Genomic DNA, 18,931 nt, shown 5'->3' with positions numbered 1-18,931 from the left:
TGCTGTCTGAGCCAGCCTCCATTAATGAAATTGTATTTTCTCAACAAGGTTAGCTTAATCCTTTTGTTTATGATTCACTCAGGCACATGGATTAACCATGTTTTATTTATTTTTTTTCCCCTGCAGATTTCAATTTCACATGTCCACATGTGCAGCAATTCTGTGATTTTTTACTTGGCATGACAAGAACACACAGTTTGATGTCAAACACTGTTTTCTCATATTAAACAGTATGTGCATGTAAACAGTAAAACAAACCTACAGTAATCAGAGTACGAACACAAATTAATGTGCCCTGTATGAAAAAATTATTAAAAGATCAACCACAGATGAAATCAGCTCAGAACATTCCCACCAGATAAGTACAAATGTTGAACAAGACTCAAGAAGATGACTTTACGTTTCTACAGATTCAGTGATTCTTTTTAAAAAATTAATTTAGAGAATATTGAATATCCTGTCAACAGAAGAATACAATCAGAGCACATATCTAAAAGTGTCAAAACACTGAAATAAAAGACAGCTTTCAGCTTACTACAGCTTTCTAAGCCAATAAAATGGGAGTGTAACCATGACTGCTTCAACTTAAACACAGACATCACGAATTAATACTTTTTTACCACTGAAGATTACATGGTGAACTTGTTTTCCATGATTTCAGATGAGATCAGAATGGAGTTCAGGCTAGAACAGCACAAAAACTTTGATCCTCAGGGAACGAATCCAATGAAGAAGAGGAGGAGGGGGATTGGGGATATGACGTATGTGCTTCACGGCAAGCCAATGCAAGGAATTAAAACCATATTATTTCCAGTGAATGAATAGACTGCAAAGACAGGCTATAGAGTGAGGGATTAAAAAGAGAGCGAGAGGAAGACAGAAAGAGCACATGAAAACAACAGCTCTCAGAGGGGAAACAGACCATTTGAATGCATATTATGTAGTGCACTACAATACATGCCCCGAATAAATGCACAACATCATGTGATGCAAAGGTTTTTTATTACTCATTTTCTTTTTTGTGTGGTTTTGTTTATGCTTAAATTAATACATTTTATCATAGTGGAATTATGCCATTTTGTCTATAGAATAAAATCCAACATTTATAAAGCTTTAAAAAAAAATTGGTACATCAGAAGCAGTGCTTGCAGAATGTGTTAAATTGTTTTTAATGGGATATTTTATTAAATCTCTCTCTCTCTCTCTCTCTCTCTCTCTATATATATATATATATATATATATATATATATATATATATATATATATATATATATACTGTATTTATCAGGGGCATTTCCTCCGAGGAGGCATGGGAGGCAGTGTCTCCTCAAAAAATTGGATGACAAAATAATTGATATTACAAACATAAATCGCAAATATTACTAAATATGGCATTCTTCTTCTTCATCCTAGCGTGTATTCTGCGTTAGTGCAGGGTCCACTTGTTTGCACGCCTTTTGCCACTTAGTTCGGTCCAGGGCATCATCAGGGGTGATATTGACTGAGTGCATGTCCTCCGCCAGACGTTCGAGCCACCGCTTCTTTGGCCGACTACGTGGCCGTCGTCCAGGGGGTGTTAGTTGGTAGGCTGTTTTTGCCACTGTATCATCGCCGCTTGTGATGATGTGGCCATACCAGCAGAGTCAGAATTTACGCATGTTGTCAACTATAGGCGCCACACCCATGCACCTTAGGACATCTTCACTCCTGACATGGAATCGCGTGAGGCCGAGAGACCAACAAAGCATCTTCATCTCCATACCATGGAGGATCTGCTCATGCTTAGTGGTGGCTGGCAAACACTCAGAACCACATAGCGCGACTGGGTGAATGACGGTTTTCTAGATCTTGCCCTTGAGTTTTATGGGCATTTGGTGGTCACAGAAGATGCCTGTAACTTGTCGTTATTTGAGCCATGCCACGTTGACCCGTGGACGGGCATTGGAGAGGAAGTCACCATCACTCCTAATGAGCGAACAGAGATATTTAAATTGGGTAACCTTGTTCAGTGGCTGCCCTATAACTCTAATTGTTCCGTCAATCTTGGACCCGCACTCCATGTACTCAGTCTTCTTGATGTTGAGGCGCAATCCGTGCACATCCAGCCGCTCGCTCCAATCTTGCACTTGGTGTTCAAGCCCACAACGGGTTTTGTCAGGGTTTGGACAGGCTGGCGGGGCAACACTAGTGGTGTTGGCATAGAGGAGCTGGATCCACCTTACGTACTCTTTGGGGAGCACCGTGCGAGTTGAGAGAATGATAGATGAGGTCCCAGGGCACAGGAACAAATGCCTTCTCGAGACTGAGGAAGGCCATGTGAACTGGCTGGTTCTTCTCTCTGTGTCTCTCTAGCAACAGCCTGATGGCGTAGATTGCATCAGTAGTCCTGCTTCCTCTAACAAATCCACACTGATTGGGGCTAATGGAGACCGGAGACGGGTGTCGATTACACGCTCGAATATCTTCATGGCGTGGAAGAGCAGGCGAACTGGGCGGTAAGTGGTGCATTTGCCGACATCACCTTTGCCTTTCCAGATCAGGACTGTAACACTGGCAGCCCAAGCTGAGGGAGTGGCACCCTTGTTGATGATCTCGTTGAACATTCGAGTGAGGACTTCAAGACCTCTGTGTCCAAGTAGCTTCCATGCCTCAGCATTAATGCCATCGGGTCCGGGGGCCTTTCCATTTTTCATCTTTTTAAAAGCAAGTTCGACCTCAGCAGGGCTGATCGGAAGTACCAGGCCAGAGACGGGGTCAGCACTTGTGATGAGTGGATGAAAGAATTCCTTGTTATGTTGAGTCTAAGTACTCTTTCCAGTGCTGCAAAATGGTGGGGGGATCGCAGAGGTCTCTGTGGTCGGCGTCTTTAATATTCATTAGTTGACCAATGTCCAAAGTTGAGCGATGGCAAGCGTTCACAAGTTTGTAGATTTGGTTGGCTCCTTAACATCACCTTGGCATCCATAATGAGTTTGAAGTTGTGCTGTCATATAAGCCAATATTCAATCTGGGTTGAACGTCCGCCACTGGTGTAAGTGGTGAGATGGGAGTCACGTTTCTTAAAAAACATGTTGGCAATGACCAGATCGTGGGCCTTTGTGCAATCGAGAATTTCCATCTTTATTTCAAGTGCCATAGCCTTGTCCACTGTGTACCTGCTCAAACCCATGACAAGCACTGACATGTCCATTGCGGCTGCCGCCAATCAGGAGATGCTCATTGATGTTGATTGATCGAAGGTGATCGTCGACCTGGTGCCAGAATTCCTCCTTTTCAGCCTCCTTTACACCCGATCTGGGGTGCATAGCAGGAGACCACCCTCAGAATGAGCAACCCGGTGTTGATCTTAATTGACATGAGTAGATCTGAGATGCAGCTGACCTCAACTACGTTGTCACGTAGCTTCTTACTAATGATGAACACCACTCCATTTTGGTTGTTTGTTACTCCATAGTAGTAGAGCTTATACCCTTCTCCAATGTCTCACGCCTTAGTGCCTTTCCATTTTGTTTCTTGTATGCAGGCGAAATCGCTGTTCCGGGTTCCCAATGAGTCGTACAGTTAGCAAATTTTTCCAGTAAGCGTGCCGATGTTAAGGGTCGCAAGTCGTAGATGTAAATGTAGATTACTAAATGTGGCATTAAAAGTATAAAAGTAACTTGTTTTTATAAAGTAACACTGTCCAACAGCAACAATTTAAAGTTTAAAGTTACAGCGGAGGCTTGCCTCCCCTCAGTCCATAGACTTACAAAAGAGACCCCTTAGCTTGCCATGACTTTTCTGGGTTGTAATTGAGAATGAATGGGGGAAAGTCACATGAGAGGAGGCAATGTCTCCATCGTGCTATAATTGGATATGATCGTTTTGATTGAATGTGATTGGTTTGTGCGATAAATCCCGCCTCTTTTTTTTTGTGTGAGCTTTCGGCCTGAATGAAGAAAATTATGGTGTTATTGACTAATTATGAAGTAAGTAAACAACTCTCCTGATTAGATACCACTACTTTGTGTCAGATCAAAATAAAAATTGAAATGGTCTGAAAACGTGATGACTGCGTCAGTTTTTAGTGTGCATTCGGCGTGATGAAATGAAAAGATATATCTTTGTGTCTGTTTACAGAGCTTTTATGACGATGACCCGAAATAAGTTGACTATTAAAAAGAACAGCTGAACATGAGTATGCTCAAATGGCTTTTAACCCTCTCTCCCTCCCCATTATAAGCATGAGCATATTACCGTGCACCTTCTGGTTGTCGTCTTCTTTGTTTATGATCACTAAGGCTTTCAAGTCCCGGTTGGCATGGACCTCACTGCTGAAAGACACTCATCTTCATAACCAAGCTACAGAATAGACGTCCCACTGCCACATCTACAAGATTACCACTGTTCGCTTTTAAAGACATTATTAAGTGTCTCAACTGTCATGTATTTCCAAGCTGATGGTTCCGGGGGGTTAATGTTTAAGCTCTTGTATGTTCAATTAATTTGGGAGCAAGAACCCCCATAAGGGACCATACCGCCAAAGATAAATTGTGTACAATAAACACAAGTAACTTGCCAAAGTGGTCCTGTCTGAAATACGGTTGTTCATTGTTAGTTCACAGTGCATAAACTAATGTTAACAAACACAACTTTTGATTGTAATAGTTCATTAGTAAATGTTGAAATTGAAATATTAACTAAGATTAATAAATGCTGTAGAAGTAGGCTATTGTTTATTCTTAGTTCATGTTAAATAAAGTAGTTAACTAATGTTAACTAATGAAATATTATTGTAAATTGTTTCCAAAATATTCTTCAAATAGTTACTGCCTTTAGTTATTATTTTGGAATAAATATAAAAATTCATAAAAACACTATGAAATGTATAAATAGTATCATAAATATTAAAAAATATAATATTAATAAAATACAAAATAGAATTATATTTGTTCTGAAATTTGTTGTAATATTTATTTAACCAGGAAAATGTGACAACATTAAGTGTAACAGGGACCTATACATGTGTGTGTGTGTGTGTGTGTGTGTGTGTGTGTGTGTGTGTGTGTGTGTGTGTGTGTGTGTGTGTGTGTGTGTAAATGCCTCCTCGTTTTAAATCACCACCGCACGCCATATTTTAATATTTTACACAGCATGTTGAGCATGTACGCCCTACTAGGGCCATCTTGTGGTAGGAGTTAATATCATTTAATTATTTGCTGATGTGTATGCCTATAGACTAGTGTTTCTCAGTGGGCGTTCGCAGAGCATCGGGGGGCGCTGGAACCAAAGATGTATGAGCTGAAACTTGCAAAAGGAAATGGTCTGCCACATCTTAACGCCGTCTCTACACTGGATGCATCAAAGCGCACTTTCTATATCCATTTGTCAATGTAGCGCTCGCGCTCAGATACTGAACCACTGATTATAATCCGGATCTGTGTGCTTTGACGCAACGTGTCGCGACGTTCAAGCCCAGTGTAGTAGTGTTAGTTTGTGTAAGCCGCTAGTTTACACCAATACTACCGCTTTTAAACTATCATTTCCATAGCTTTAGCGCAGCTGCCAGACTTCCCGTGAAAACAATAGCAAACATTTAGACACGATAACGCACAGTATGCTTTTTCTTGTTTAGAAAAATTAATATGAATGCTTTTTTTGGCATTTGGCTGCGGTTGGTTTGAATGCCAAATTTCAAGATTCAGCTCTTGAAAATATAGCTTAATTTATATTCGCGTGCCGCACGAGGCATGCCTTTTTTGATGATTGTGATATTTATGGTAATGTTATTTCAAGTATGTTATGATTGTTTTTTTTGGTGGTGTTATTTTTTTTCTAGTTGGGTAAATTATGTTAATGATATTTCAAGTCCAGTCATATATATATATATATATATATATATATTTAAATAACCTATTGAGTGCTAATTCAAATACAAATGAATGTGTTCATCAGTAGCTGATGCAATGCTGAAATGCACTAAATTGATATGATTTTTGTAAATCCAGACTTTGAATGTTGTATAGCCTCTAAATTTTCTGTGTAATTATAGGCACTTGACTAGTGACTGGTCTTTATGTGAATCTTGTGTGGACATTCACACGAAGACCACTCACTAGTTAAGTGGCTATAATTACACAGAAATTTGAGAGGCCACAAAACTGGAACCCTTTCTGAATGTATATAATTGGCATGCTATTTTAAGAAGAACATTTAAAAGATGGAAATAAAAAATAAGGGAGAATCAATAAATTTTAAATCATTAAATGCTATTGAGTGAATAATATGTAATCATGTAATCAATAAAAAAGTAAATGTAAAAGTGTTTTAAAATGTAACAATCTAACTGCAAGTACTTAATTTTTTGGAATTTGATTATTCTTTAACAAGAACATTAACAAGAATCAACAACAGCTCTGAAAGGCTTTTTTATTTCGATTTCAGTAGGTTTTTAAGTTAAATTTGTATCACAAGCAATCAAACAAACTACATTGTTTCTGTGATAAACTGGAAGACAGCATGTTCAGAATCACTATTTTACACAGGTTTGACCCGCTGCGGTAAATCAAACAAACCACTAGATGTCACTAACCCCCAATTATTATTGTCCTTCAGCGGGCAGAAAACGCCAAACCGAATTCGCTGGCGGGTTTGCACAGCAGATGGCGTTACACTATCACTAAAACCACGGATTATATAGCCTACTACGTTAACAAGAGAAAACGATACATCCTGGCTGTCAGTCAACTGCATGGAAAAACAAATTTTTAAAAATGACAATGCTTATTCCTGTCACTTCTACCTTGAAAGCTTCTGGACAAATCTTCACAGTTTACAGCTGATCAATCTTTGCTTTAAAGGATGAGGAGCTGTCCAACCAGCTGTGGTGCTGAAATTCAATAAACTGTTTTTTATACAATACATAAAATGTATCACATGGAAAAGTTCAGCTAATTTGTCAATAAAATGCCTTTTTTTCGTATATTTTCTCTTATGCATTTTATAGATGTAAAGACGCATATTAGAAATGCTCGTTTTAATTTTCTACACTATAGTCCCTCATCATAAAAAAACACCTTTGATCAAACAAATTAAACCCATTTTAAACTTGCATGATATAATTACACAGCAATTATTCCACTTTAGCTAAATTACGCAGTAGGTGTAGGGGGTAGATTACACATTGTGTGCGTAATTTTTCTTTTCGATTTTTTTTTCTCCCTTTCCGTCGAACTGAAACCTAAAAACATATTTTGAAATGTAAGCAATAACCGTCGGAGAATAATACAACCTGTCTGGTTTATTAACATACAACTTTCGAGAGTATGTTTCTTAAAACAAATGAAAGCGTATGGCTTCTTTTTCAAAAACAAATAACGGTGATCAGTAACTTCTCAGTGAATAAGTGAGTGAGTGAGTTCTTACAGAACTACTAAAATAGCACTGGAAGTCATCTTCCTCGCAGTCAGCATATCTGTCGAGCTCGGTGACTTAAGGTTTGTGGTCCTAAGCAGTTACAGAAGCTCGCTCAATATTTGGAAGTTATAAACCACAACACAGGCTGGCGTTACTGGGTAGGGGCTTAATATGTTAAATGAGCATAAAAGACCCAGCTGGTTGGGGAACCACTTGAGGGGGTAGCAAACAGTGCGTCACATCCTTGGGAAAAAAAAGAGGAGCGATTCCAATGGAATCAACATGTAAGCGCATCTGCATTGGGTGGCATCAATAAGAAGACAGCTGAGGAGAAATGATGACATCGCGCTACAGGTGAATTCATTTATTCATGCGCATTCGCGCTCCTTGCGTCCTGCTACAATGACAATGTGAAGAAGGGGAAAACCAAGAAGGCGAATGTTTTGACCTGACTGTGAGTTTTTGACTCGGCTTCCTCACCCGATTACGATGAAACAACACTGCCTGACAGCAGTCGAGAGAGAGGAAATGCACGCGCAACGAAGGACTGCAAGGTAAAGCAGGAAAAGTTGGTCCGCGCGCCGAGGCTTCACTATTCAGGGACTGCTGTACAACCTAATGTGAGCAGACTTTCTGTGGGAGAAAAGCACAGTGTAGAAGAGAGTTAGAGTCTTTTGCTTGAACCGACCAAAGTGTGGATCATGGCTACGGAGGAATCGGGTGGCTTGGCGCAAACCGCCGCCGTTAAACTATCAGAGATGGGGGAAAGAACTAAACAGTTAGGAAATGCGATCCAGGACCCCGAGCGACAAAGAAGGATTATTCTAGTCATAGTTTGTGTGGCACTTCTTTTAGACAATATGCTTTACATGGTCATCGTGCCAATTGTGCCCGATTATTTAGCGCGCTTAGAGAGCGAATCAGAGCAGGCGCATCATGTAACGGGCAATTCTTCAACCAACAGCACGCAAAACGAGAACTTTGACGTGCAGATCGGCGTGCTTTTCGCCTCAAAAGCCATTTTGCAGCTCATTGTGAATCCTTTGACCGGAACTTTCATAGACCGAGTCGGCTATGACATCCCACTTTTAATTGGACTCAGTATCATGTTCGTCTCGACATGCATTTTTACCTTCGCCGAGAATTACGCGACTCTGTTCGTGGCGCGCAGTCTGCAAGGGCTCGGCTCGGCGTTCGCAGACACTTCTGGGATTGCCATGATCGCAGACAAGTTCACGGAGGAGGGAGAGAGAAGCCGCGCGCTGGGCATTGCCCTTGCGTTCATCTCGTTCGGAAGCCTGGCGGCGCCCCCGTTCGGAGGGGTACTGTACGAGTTCGTGGGCAAACGCGTGCCGTTCCTTGTGCTCGCCTGTATATGTTTGGCAGATGGTATACTATGCATGACTGTTCTCAAGCCCTTTTCCAGTAGGACTAGAGAGAATATGCCGGTTGGCACCCCAATTTACAAACTAATGATTGATCCCTACATAGCAGTTGTGGCAGGAGCTTTGACCACATGTAACATCCCCCTCGCCTTCCTGGAGCCCACCATCGCCAACTGGATGGAGGAGACCATGAATTCATCCCAGTGGGAGATTGGGCTCACCTGGCTCCCGGCCTTCTTCCCTCACATATTAGGTGTTTATATCACTGTCAAGCTGGCAGCTCAGTATCCACACTTGCAGTGGTTTTATGGGGCGCTTGGCATGGTCATCATTGGTGCCAGTTCTTGCATTGTCCCGGCTTGCAAAACCTTTGAGCAGCTGATAATCCCCCTGTGTGGCATTTGTTTCGGTATTGCACTGGTAGACACAGCTTTATTACCCACGCTCGCTTTTCTCGTAGACGTCCGTCACGTGTCTGTGTACGGTAGTGTATACGCTATTGCAGACATCTCCTACTGTGTTGCCTATGCTCTGGGTCCCATCGTGGCCGGTAAAATTGTGCACGATCTCGGTTTTGTGCAGCTCAATCTGGGCATGGGTCTGGCAAACGTACTTTACGCACCTGCCCTGCTTCTCCTGCGCAACGTGTGCTTAATGAAACCATCTCACTCTGAGAGAAACATGTTACTGGAGGAGGGAGCCACGGGTCTGTACGACACCATCAGAATGGAGGAACGCCAAAGAAAGAAGCACGGCTACAGTTCATCCGGTAACTGCGTGCCCATCGACGAGAACGGGACATTTGCTGGACAATCAAAGTCATTCTCTGAAGAAGAGACGTCTGAGCCAGAATACATATAATCTGAGTAGTCCATCCTAGTTCATCTGTTACAATCCTGTTAAAACCTCTGCTGAATATAAATGTTTTTCATTCACTCATTATCATGTTACTCATTGTCCCGAGGAAAACTGTTGGTGAACGGCATACAATCTTACAATGATTTAATCTATTTACTGAAATGAGCTCAATATTTTTTCTCCAATAGAAGAAGTGTAAGAAAAAATAATTTCACTGTAGTATTCCGCTGTATTAAATTGTATTCAGGGATATAAATATGGTGCAGACATATTAAATATGAAGATGCGTGTGTACGTATTAAATGGGCCTTCGTTGAAGTTATTCCGCCGATTTTGTGCTGTTACAAATAATATGCAAAATGTCACCTGACACCTTCTAAGAAAAAAATGATGGAACTGGTGTGAATCCTGCCTTTTCAGTGTCTGTTTCAAATATTAAATGTTTAGGGTGTATTTCTGGAATGCATTACTGTATATTATGGAATATAATGTTGTACATATGTGCATATAAAATGTACATAATTAAAAGAAAATACGTGAAACGCCGTGTTGTGCGCTGTTTCTGTGACTAATACAACATACATCAACACGCTTTAAACATACATTTATATATATATAATATATATAAACATTGAAATTTTAATTTCTTTCGTTTTGAATGTCATTTTTCTTTAAAAAAAAGGCAGTGAGTAATTATTGATATTTATAAAATAGAATGTTCAACGTAATGCAATACCGCGGTATGCAAAACTTATTTAGTTTTAGTGCATCAAAGTGCCAACAAAACGAAAAAGAAACGAAATTATTCATAAAAATAAATAACACGCATAAACAGAACATTGTTACAAATATAATTAGGCTACTATACACATATTTATAAATATGCATAAAACACAAGTGAGATTAAATTCTTGTGCAACAGGGTCCTCTGTGGTGGGGAGCAAATATATAGCATATATAATGAACTGTGCTAAAAAAAAAAAAAAAAAAAAAAAAAAAACAAACAACAACAAAAAAAACCCTTTCTTTCCACTCCAAACAAAGATTCATAAATATAAAGCGATTAACCAAAATGGTCCCCGTATCTGGGGAAAAATGTACACGAGGCTTTTTGTAAATCGAAGCTATTTATTTAAAAGAAGAAAAACAATTGCTTATGGTGCAAGAGGGTCTAAATAAACCTCTCCACTTTTCGTTTTAATTAAATTATCGAGCGCGTTCGTGTGCGGATATTTTTTCTTCTCCGAGACTTGGAAGGGTGCTCATAAATTTCGTTCAAGGACTCGACTTAAAGTATGAGGTGGGCTGGCAGATGCGGCATCGAGCGAATGGAGTTTAGTGGGTGGAGTCTGAGAAATGTACAGTTCCTTCAGCATCTTTCAGCATCTTTCCGAAGGAGCATCCTAAGAAGCTCCTGACTTGCAATGAATGGGACGCAAGTATGCAGCCTGAAACAAGTTAACGCACAACATTAACGGCACTTTCCTCTTAACAAACACACGATGGGACTATGAATCTGGATAAATCATTGGAGGCATCGGAGGACTCCACAAAGAGTATGACATTTTGGTGAGTATTTCTTAAGTTTTTAATTATTATTATTTTTTTTACACAATATGCTTACAGCCTCCTTCTTAAACAATGACTAACTAAAAAGCTAGAATAGACTTTCTAATTATTTAAATCCAAGAGAAAAAAAGATCTGGATTAGATGTCTTTAACAGTAGACCTCTAATTAATATTGAATAATTACAGGTTGGTCATAGTTCTGTATAACTGATGTGGCTGATGAAAAGAAAATCCAGATAGCAGTTTATTTATTTATTGAAGTTTTATGCTGAAAACTATTTGCAATGCAAGCTTTCTCTCATACCTGTATGTCTGTTCCAGAGGAAACTAGGAAAGTAATCAGTGGATTTTCATCTTTCTTGACTGAACCTCTACCACTTTGAGGATGCCGGTTTTGAAAAGGGAACAAGCAAGAGACCTGGGAGATCCAAGTGTAAGAAAAATACTATTATATATATGCATGTAAAATGTAGGAATTCTGTGGCTTAACTAAACAATGTTACATTTCAAACATTATCTTCTAACAATGATTACAAACAACATTGTTAACTACAGTACTGCATTCAAAACATACAGTACATGATCTAGTTTTATGCCATTATAAAAGAGATGATCTTTATCCAGCCAGGTCAAACACAGGGCAAAATGATTTAAATATAATACTTGTCTGGGATCATTTGGAGCATGAAAGATTTACTGAGACTCTATAATTAGACAAGAGACTCATTAACTTAAGAACAAATACAGTAAGATCAAGGAAACAAATGCTACTCAAGTAGAAGCTGTCCCTTACACTGAAATACAGTATAAGTTAATAAATCCCACTAAAGCTCTGGACATGATCTCGATTTAGGGCCTCCCGAAGCTCCCAGTGCCGCCCTTGCAGCAAACACTGGACATGTACCTGAAGTGCATGAGTCACCTAATACCAGAGGAGCAGTTCAAAAAGACAAAGGCAATTGTAGAGAAATTTGGAGCACCTGGTGGGATGGGAGAATTTCTTCAGAAAAAGTTAGTGGAGAGAAGCGAACATAAGGCCAATTGGGTAAGGACTGCATTAAATGCTAATACTTTTCTGTAAGCAACTTTACTTTTAATGTACAGATATATTGTCTGTTAAATATTTTTTAAAAGTTGTCTTTTTGAACACTGTCCGGTGTATGACTACTGGCTTGAAGACATGTATTTGAGCAACAGATTAGCACTACCTGTCAACTCCAGTCCTGTGATGGTCTTTCCCAAGCAGAACTTCACGAGTCATAGTGACACCCTCAGGTACGGGACTCTGGGGATACAGCCGGGACAATTTTTACTCCTATAAACTGAGATGACTGATACCGCTGCATGTCTTCATTGATACAAATATGTTTAAATGGAAATGCAGATGTCTACATAAAATAAGGATACCGTATACGCATTAGGATTGTGCAAACTGTCAGCTATGTACACTGCATGATTTCATCTAACAACTGTGTAGCTCCATATGGCAACATAATTGAAGGGGCACATTAATTAAAACTTGATTTCTCATTTTGGAGAGATTAATCTACAGATTAGTACACGTGTGCACAAACTCTCCCTACCATCATAAGTTAATGTTGATTTCAGTCCTAAAATGGAAACAATACATCCTATGATGGACATTTCTGTTTTAGGCTAATTATAGAATAGGTTATGTTTCTAAGAAAGATTCAAATTGAGTATTAAAGGATGTAATAATGTTAAGAATCAGTCTTGGATTGTGTGAAATTTATAACAGTTTCCACAAAAATATTAAGCAGCACACCTGTTTTCAACACTGATAATAATAATAAATGTCTCTTGAGTGCCAAATCAGCATATTAGAATGTGACAATGAAGACTGGAGTAATGATGCTGAAAATCCAGCTTTGGAACTTTACAACCATTAAATTACAACCGTTTTTAATTGTAATATTTCATATCATATTTCGGATCAAATAAACACAGTCTTTGTAAGCATAAAATACTTGTTTCAAAAACAAACAAAAACAATTATATACTAATATGCATATGTTTTTCCTCTACAGATTTGCTGCCCATCTCATTTCTGGTGTATTAGAGTATAAATCTCTTATAGATGGGTAGGTTATACTCCTTGTTTTCAACAAAACACGCTCCATTCATAATTAATTGCATAGTTTTCTAAACAGGGCTGTATGCTGCTCGTTGCAGACGTGCCCTCCCTGTAGACTATGCTCGTGGGCAGCTGGCTGGGACGCCCCTGTGTATGGATCAGTACAACAAGGTCTTCACCTCCTACCGTCTGCCAGGGGCAAAAATGGACACTTTAGTGGCTCAGAAGAGCACAGTTATGCCCGAGCCCGAACATATAATAGTGGCTTGCAAGAATCAGGTAGGTATTACTTAATCTACGTAGTAGTGAACTATATCTGATGTTTTTATTTTGTTTTGCTTGTTCTTAATCTTTATTTTAAAATAAGTCTTAAAAAGAAAAACAGTGAAAACAAAGACTTAATGTGTTTTCTGCCAAAAACAGTTTTTTGTTCTCGACGTGGTGATAAACTTTCGTCGGTTGAATGAAAAAGACCTTTACACTCAACTAGAGCGAATCAGAAAGATGGCAGACATTGAAGAAGAGCGGCTGCCTCCGATCGGTCTGCTCACATCAGATGACAGAACACAGTGGGCCGAGGCTCGCAGCGTGCTGATCAAAGGTCAGACTTAATTTATCCTCAACTATACAAGCTGTATCTGCTACTAGACCTGCAATTTGACATCAAAATATTAAGAAACAAAACAACTTGACTTTATCTGGAAAAGCAACTCTCTCACAACTATAAATTCCCCTGATGACACAAAAAGTTCTGTACAGGTTAATGGAATTCACACATATGAAATGTAATACTTCTCAATCGGGTGCAGATTCTACCAACAGGGACTCTCTGGACATGATTGAGCGCTGTCTGTGTCTGGTGTGTTTGGACGAGCCGTCTGGCACTGAACTGACTGATACCAACCGAGCTTTACTGATGCTCCATGGAGGGGGGATGGACAAAAATGGGGGCAATCGCTGGTATGACAAGCCCATGCAGGTAGAAAAAAACAAACAAGGATGGATTCAAATTGCACTGATCATATGACCAGGAAGATGAATTCTAAAATTAAACTACTGTAATGATTTCAGTTTGTAATAGGTGCAGATGGATGCTGTGGTGTTGTATGTGAACACTCACCTTTTGAAGGAATAGTGCTTGTGCAATGTTCAGAATATCTACTGAGATACATGTAAGCCGAATTATTATTTAATTCATAGAAATTAATTTCAAAACAACTCTTGATTACCCAGAATGCACTGTTGGTCTGGCAAATGCAAAGAATACATTCACTTCTGAAAGAATCTGTAATATCTTTCTGCATGCTTATTCTCACTAGTACATCACAGTTACATTTATGTATTTGCCAAAGATGCTGAAATGGAAAACTCTAATGAGACGACTTGAGATATATGCCCACACCCTGAGAATAGCAACTAAGCTAGTGAAGATGCAATGAGATTGTTTCTCTCACAGGAGAGGAAGCCCTTCTAAGCTTGTGAGGGCAGCCAGCATGAGTGAGCTTCCTGCCCCCAGACGACTGCGCTGGAAATGCTCACCAGATATCCAAGCGTTCCTCACGGCCTCAGCAGACAAATTACAGAGGTATGTGAACATTCAGGTGATACAACAGGGTAGTAAGGGCTATAAAACCCATTCGGATAGCATGCCATTTATTACACTAAACTCTGCTCATCCTATTAAAGCATATCTTAGAAGCCATCAAAGTTAATTATTCAATTATTCATATAAATAAATACAATTTGAACAAATAAATAGTGTAAAATACAATAAATGTTTTAGTATCTTTTGGTTAAAAAGGTCTGGGGTCAATAAGATGTTTATTTTGATATATTTTGATATATTTTTGATATTTTGATATATTTTGAAAAGTGACAGACAAGAATAAAAGTAAAAGACATTTATAAATGTTATACAGAAGATTTATAGTGCAAATGCTGTAAATCAAAGAATCCTGAAATGCATCCCAGTTTCCAACTCTTTTCATTGATAATAATAAGAAACATTTCTTGAGCAGCAAATTAGCATATTAGAATGATTTCTAATGTGACACTGATGACTGAAGCTGAAAATTCAACTTTGACATCAAAGGAATAAATGACATTCTAAATCAGAATAGAATCATTCATAAATCATTCATTTCTATCAGAATAGAAAACAGTTCTAATAAAATGTAATACAATTTCACAATATTATGGTTTTTACTTTATTTTTGATTAAAGTGAGCATAAGAGAATTTCAAAAACATTTTAAAAATAGCACATACCCCAAACTCTATAGTGTATTAACTTTTAATTCCCACAGACTTGTGAAAAATCTGGACATGAATGTCAACAAATTCACTGGTTACGGGAAAGAGTTCATCAAGAAACAGAAAATGAGCCCTGATGCTTATATTCAAGTTGCCCTCCAGTTTACATTTTACAGGTCAGTCTTCTCTTTGATTTAAGATGTATTAGTACTACAGAGTAAAGACTTATGTCTGACACTCTTTTTTGCTTTTGCACTCAGATGTCATGGACGTCTAGTGCCCACCTATGAAAGTGCATCAATACGCCGCTTTCAAGAAGGACGAGTGGACAACATTCGCTCCTCCACACCCGAGGCCTTAGCATTTGTGAAGGCTATGGCAAATAGCTCCAAAATCACTGTATGTAGTTTAGTCTGTTTTCATTATATTCTATTTTGAAATGTCAGCTCATCTGTAGTCAATGCTGTGTGTATTGTCAAAACAGGAGTAGCTTAGTAATAACCTGTCTTTTTTATTTAGGATGCTGAGAAAATGGAGTTGCTTTGGACTGCCATTAAAGCCCAAACCAATTACACAATTCTAGTAAGTGAAATGGAAAACTGAATTTGAACTACAATTACACAATCCACCAGTTACAGTCATGTTTGACTGTGATTATCAAACTGTGATTGTCGTACTGTCCACTCTACAATAAAATATTTCTTGTCCACTCTTTGGAAACAGGCAATCACTGGGATGGCAATAGACAATCACTTGCTGGGACTGCGAGAGATTGCCAAGGAGCTGAAACTAGAAAAGCCAGAGCTGTTTTCTGATACAACCTATGCCACCAGCATCCACTTCATTCTCTCTACAAGCCAGGTTCCCTTAAAACCCTAACTGAAAATCATGAGAGATAGACCCAAATGGATTTGTGATTCATAGTGTGCATACATCTTTATTTTAATATAATATGTAGAAAAAAATGTTCAAATTTGATCACCAATCTGTTTGTTCAAAAACGCTTGTCTTTGCATAGGTTCCTACTACTGAAGAGATGTTCTGCTGCTATGGTCCTGTTGTCCCTAATGGCTACGGAGCCTGCTACAATCCTCAGACGGACCACATCATCTTCTGTGTGTCTAGCTTCCGTGACAGTGCCGAGACCAGCTCAGATTTGTTTGTGAAGACTCTTGAGGGGTGCCTCAAGGAAATGCAAGATCTATGCTTAAAATGCAACAGTGAATCTAAACCAACTGACTCCACAGAAAAGATGGCCGGAAATACCAAGGTAATGAAGAATGGAAGCAAGTCATAGCAAGAAGCTACATCATTTGAATCTTATGAAAGATGCAGAAACCACTGTGACTGTACAAAGATGGACATTTTGGGAGAAAATAAGATTCTCAAAAACAAGGCCCATTTTATTACCAACAGCAGTGATATAGATATTCTATGGAGCTGTAGTCGCTTGACAAAAGTAGATATATTTAGTTATTTTGCATTTTTTGGCCTATGAGAGCATATACAAATTAACCAGGAGTAGATGAATCTCAGCAGATATATAGTAAATTATGCCTTCTTATTATGACCTGAACTAGCTGAGGTCTGTCTCCAAGGATCGTACCCAGCTTTTCAGTCTGTCTAAGAGTATATTAAAAAGTTGACACTGTCACAGGCAGCATTAAAAGGATAGTTCACCCAAAAATAAAAATTCAGTAATCATTTACTTACCATCATACCGTTCCAAATCTGTAAGATTCACTTTCATCTGTGGAACACAAAAAAATATATTTTTAAGAATGTTTCAACAGTATTTTCAACAACATTGAAAAAAATGTTATTATGCTTGTAGCAGGAAACTAAATTGTCCTAAAAAATGACATTCTCAATTATGCTGCCTTTGAAAAGCTGTACTATATCTACTTGATTAGTATGCATATGTAAATTATAATATGATAACCTATAGCTGTTTACAATCTACACCAGTTTTTTTCAGGTCATGTCAGAGTTACCATAACTTATGGTTATAGATACCTGTCAAAATACAGTACTCTGAATGACAACCCTGTGGAACTGGACCAGAAGCTGCTATTTAACTTTGTCTTTGTGAGTCTCATCTTTTGCATTTTAAAGTTTATTTAATGTATTTAAAAAAAAGTATCTGTATATATAGCAAAGTCTATTTTAAGTCTGCAGTATATGAACAAAATGTCAGGACCAGCCATCATAATTTATACTCTATGGTATTATAGCTTTAAAGGTGCTGTGTTTTATGTGTACTATAAACTGAATTATCACTTGGTCATATTCTGAAATGCAAAGTCCTTAAAACAAGCCAGTGGGCATACATGTTTAAAGAATATAGCAATAGCAGAAACCTATGAAGCCAAGAAGAATGGTTTAATTATAGTGGCAAATTAATAAGCTTTTTTTGTAAAAGTACAATCATTGTTGTGTATGTGAAAATGTGCTTATATTACGTCTGAAAATGACACTGACACGTGTTGCACACTATGTCTATACAGTATATCTAAACAAAAATGAACAATACTTGATGTCTGTCTAATGTACACAGATAAAGACTGGATGAGAATATGGTTTTATATTGTGAACACTGTAAACACTGTTTTTTTTTTAAATGTGTCTAATTTGTATATCCTACATGTTGATCCAGTCATGGTAGTAATTGTGAAGTAGATCAAAAAATGAAAACAGTGAGAAATTCATTTTAGCACTTTATAACTAGATCAAATATGTACTATAGTTTAGATGAAATAGACTAATAAAGCACTCAATCATGTTACATGATATATCAAGTATATATAGAGAGAGAAAATACAGATACTATATACAGTATAGAGTGAAATTATAGCCTTAGCCCAAGTTTTAGTAATAGAATATGTTTGTTGATTATCATGACACCATGTTAAGCATGAATACTTGAGAATGGGCAAAACAGAAAATACATGTAAAAATGAGGATGTAACAGAATGTATGTAATGTCTAGTGGTGGAGTGCTTAAACTGTGATGTTATTTAACTCTGGGATATTTATTTTTTCAAAAAGAGTTTTCAAAAGATAAATGGTCTATTAATCAATATCACTGTATCCTAATGATGCCATAAAAAGTACTAATCAAAACCAATGATGTGTTCACTGAGTATTTACAGTACAACCACCAACTATGAAATATCTGTATTCTGCCACAGGGCTTTTTGTTACCAAACCACAGCATAAAGATATTTTACATTTCACATCACATTACATAATGCCTACTGCAATTATTTAGGCCAAGTACATTAATATTTATCATATAGCAAGTGCTTTTATTCACAGCAATCTACAACTTTTATTGAAAATGGCACATCAAGCTCCAAAAACCTAAAAATGACTTA

The 18,931-nt window shown here is 38.2% G+C and overlaps 2 protein-coding genes and 1 pseudogene across 2 annotated transcripts; 2 read left to right on the top strand and 1 right to left on the bottom strand.

The window, feature by feature from the left end:
- Positions 1-1,409: 1,409 nt before the first annotated feature.
- On the bottom strand, positions 1,410-2,693 carry LOC122139329 (annotated as a pseudogene).
- A 4,807-nt stretch (positions 2,694-7,500) lies between these two features.
- slc18a3a (solute carrier family 18 member 3a) lies at positions 7,501-10,173 on the top strand. The gene has a single exon (XM_042737092.1). The coding sequence runs from the start codon at positions 8,097-8,099 to the stop codon at positions 9,639-9,641; it is 1,545 nt and encodes a 514-aa protein (XP_042593026.1). The 5' UTR covers positions 7,501-8,096; the 3' UTR covers positions 9,642-10,173.
- Positions 10,174-10,785: 612 nt separating this feature from the next.
- Positions 10,786-18,672, top strand: chata (choline O-acetyltransferase a). Its single transcript, XM_042737091.1, has 15 exons — positions 10,786-11,207; positions 11,529-11,640; positions 12,061-12,251; positions 12,363-12,482; positions 13,256-13,309; positions 13,401-13,581; positions 13,726-13,903; positions 14,112-14,281; positions 14,374-14,474; positions 14,759-14,887; positions 15,608-15,730; positions 15,815-15,953; positions 16,074-16,136; positions 16,278-16,415; positions 16,573-18,672. Exons 2-15 carry the CDS (start codon positions 11,593-11,595, stop codon positions 16,849-16,851), a joined length of 1,914 nt encoding a protein of 637 aa, XP_042593025.1. The 5' UTR covers positions 10,786-11,207; positions 11,529-11,592; the 3' UTR covers positions 16,852-18,672.
- Positions 18,673-18,931: the final 259 nt, after the last annotated feature.

Source organism: Cyprinus carpio, chromosome B13 (assembly GCF_018340385.1).
Source record: "Cyprinus carpio isolate SPL01 chromosome B13, ASM1834038v1, whole genome shotgun sequence".
NCBI classification, from domain to species: domain Eukaryota; kingdom Metazoa; phylum Chordata; class Actinopteri; order Cypriniformes; family Cyprinidae; genus Cyprinus; species Cyprinus carpio.
The sequence above is the reverse complement of the archived record's forward strand: the minus strand, read 5'-3'. Positions and strand labels throughout refer to the sequence as shown.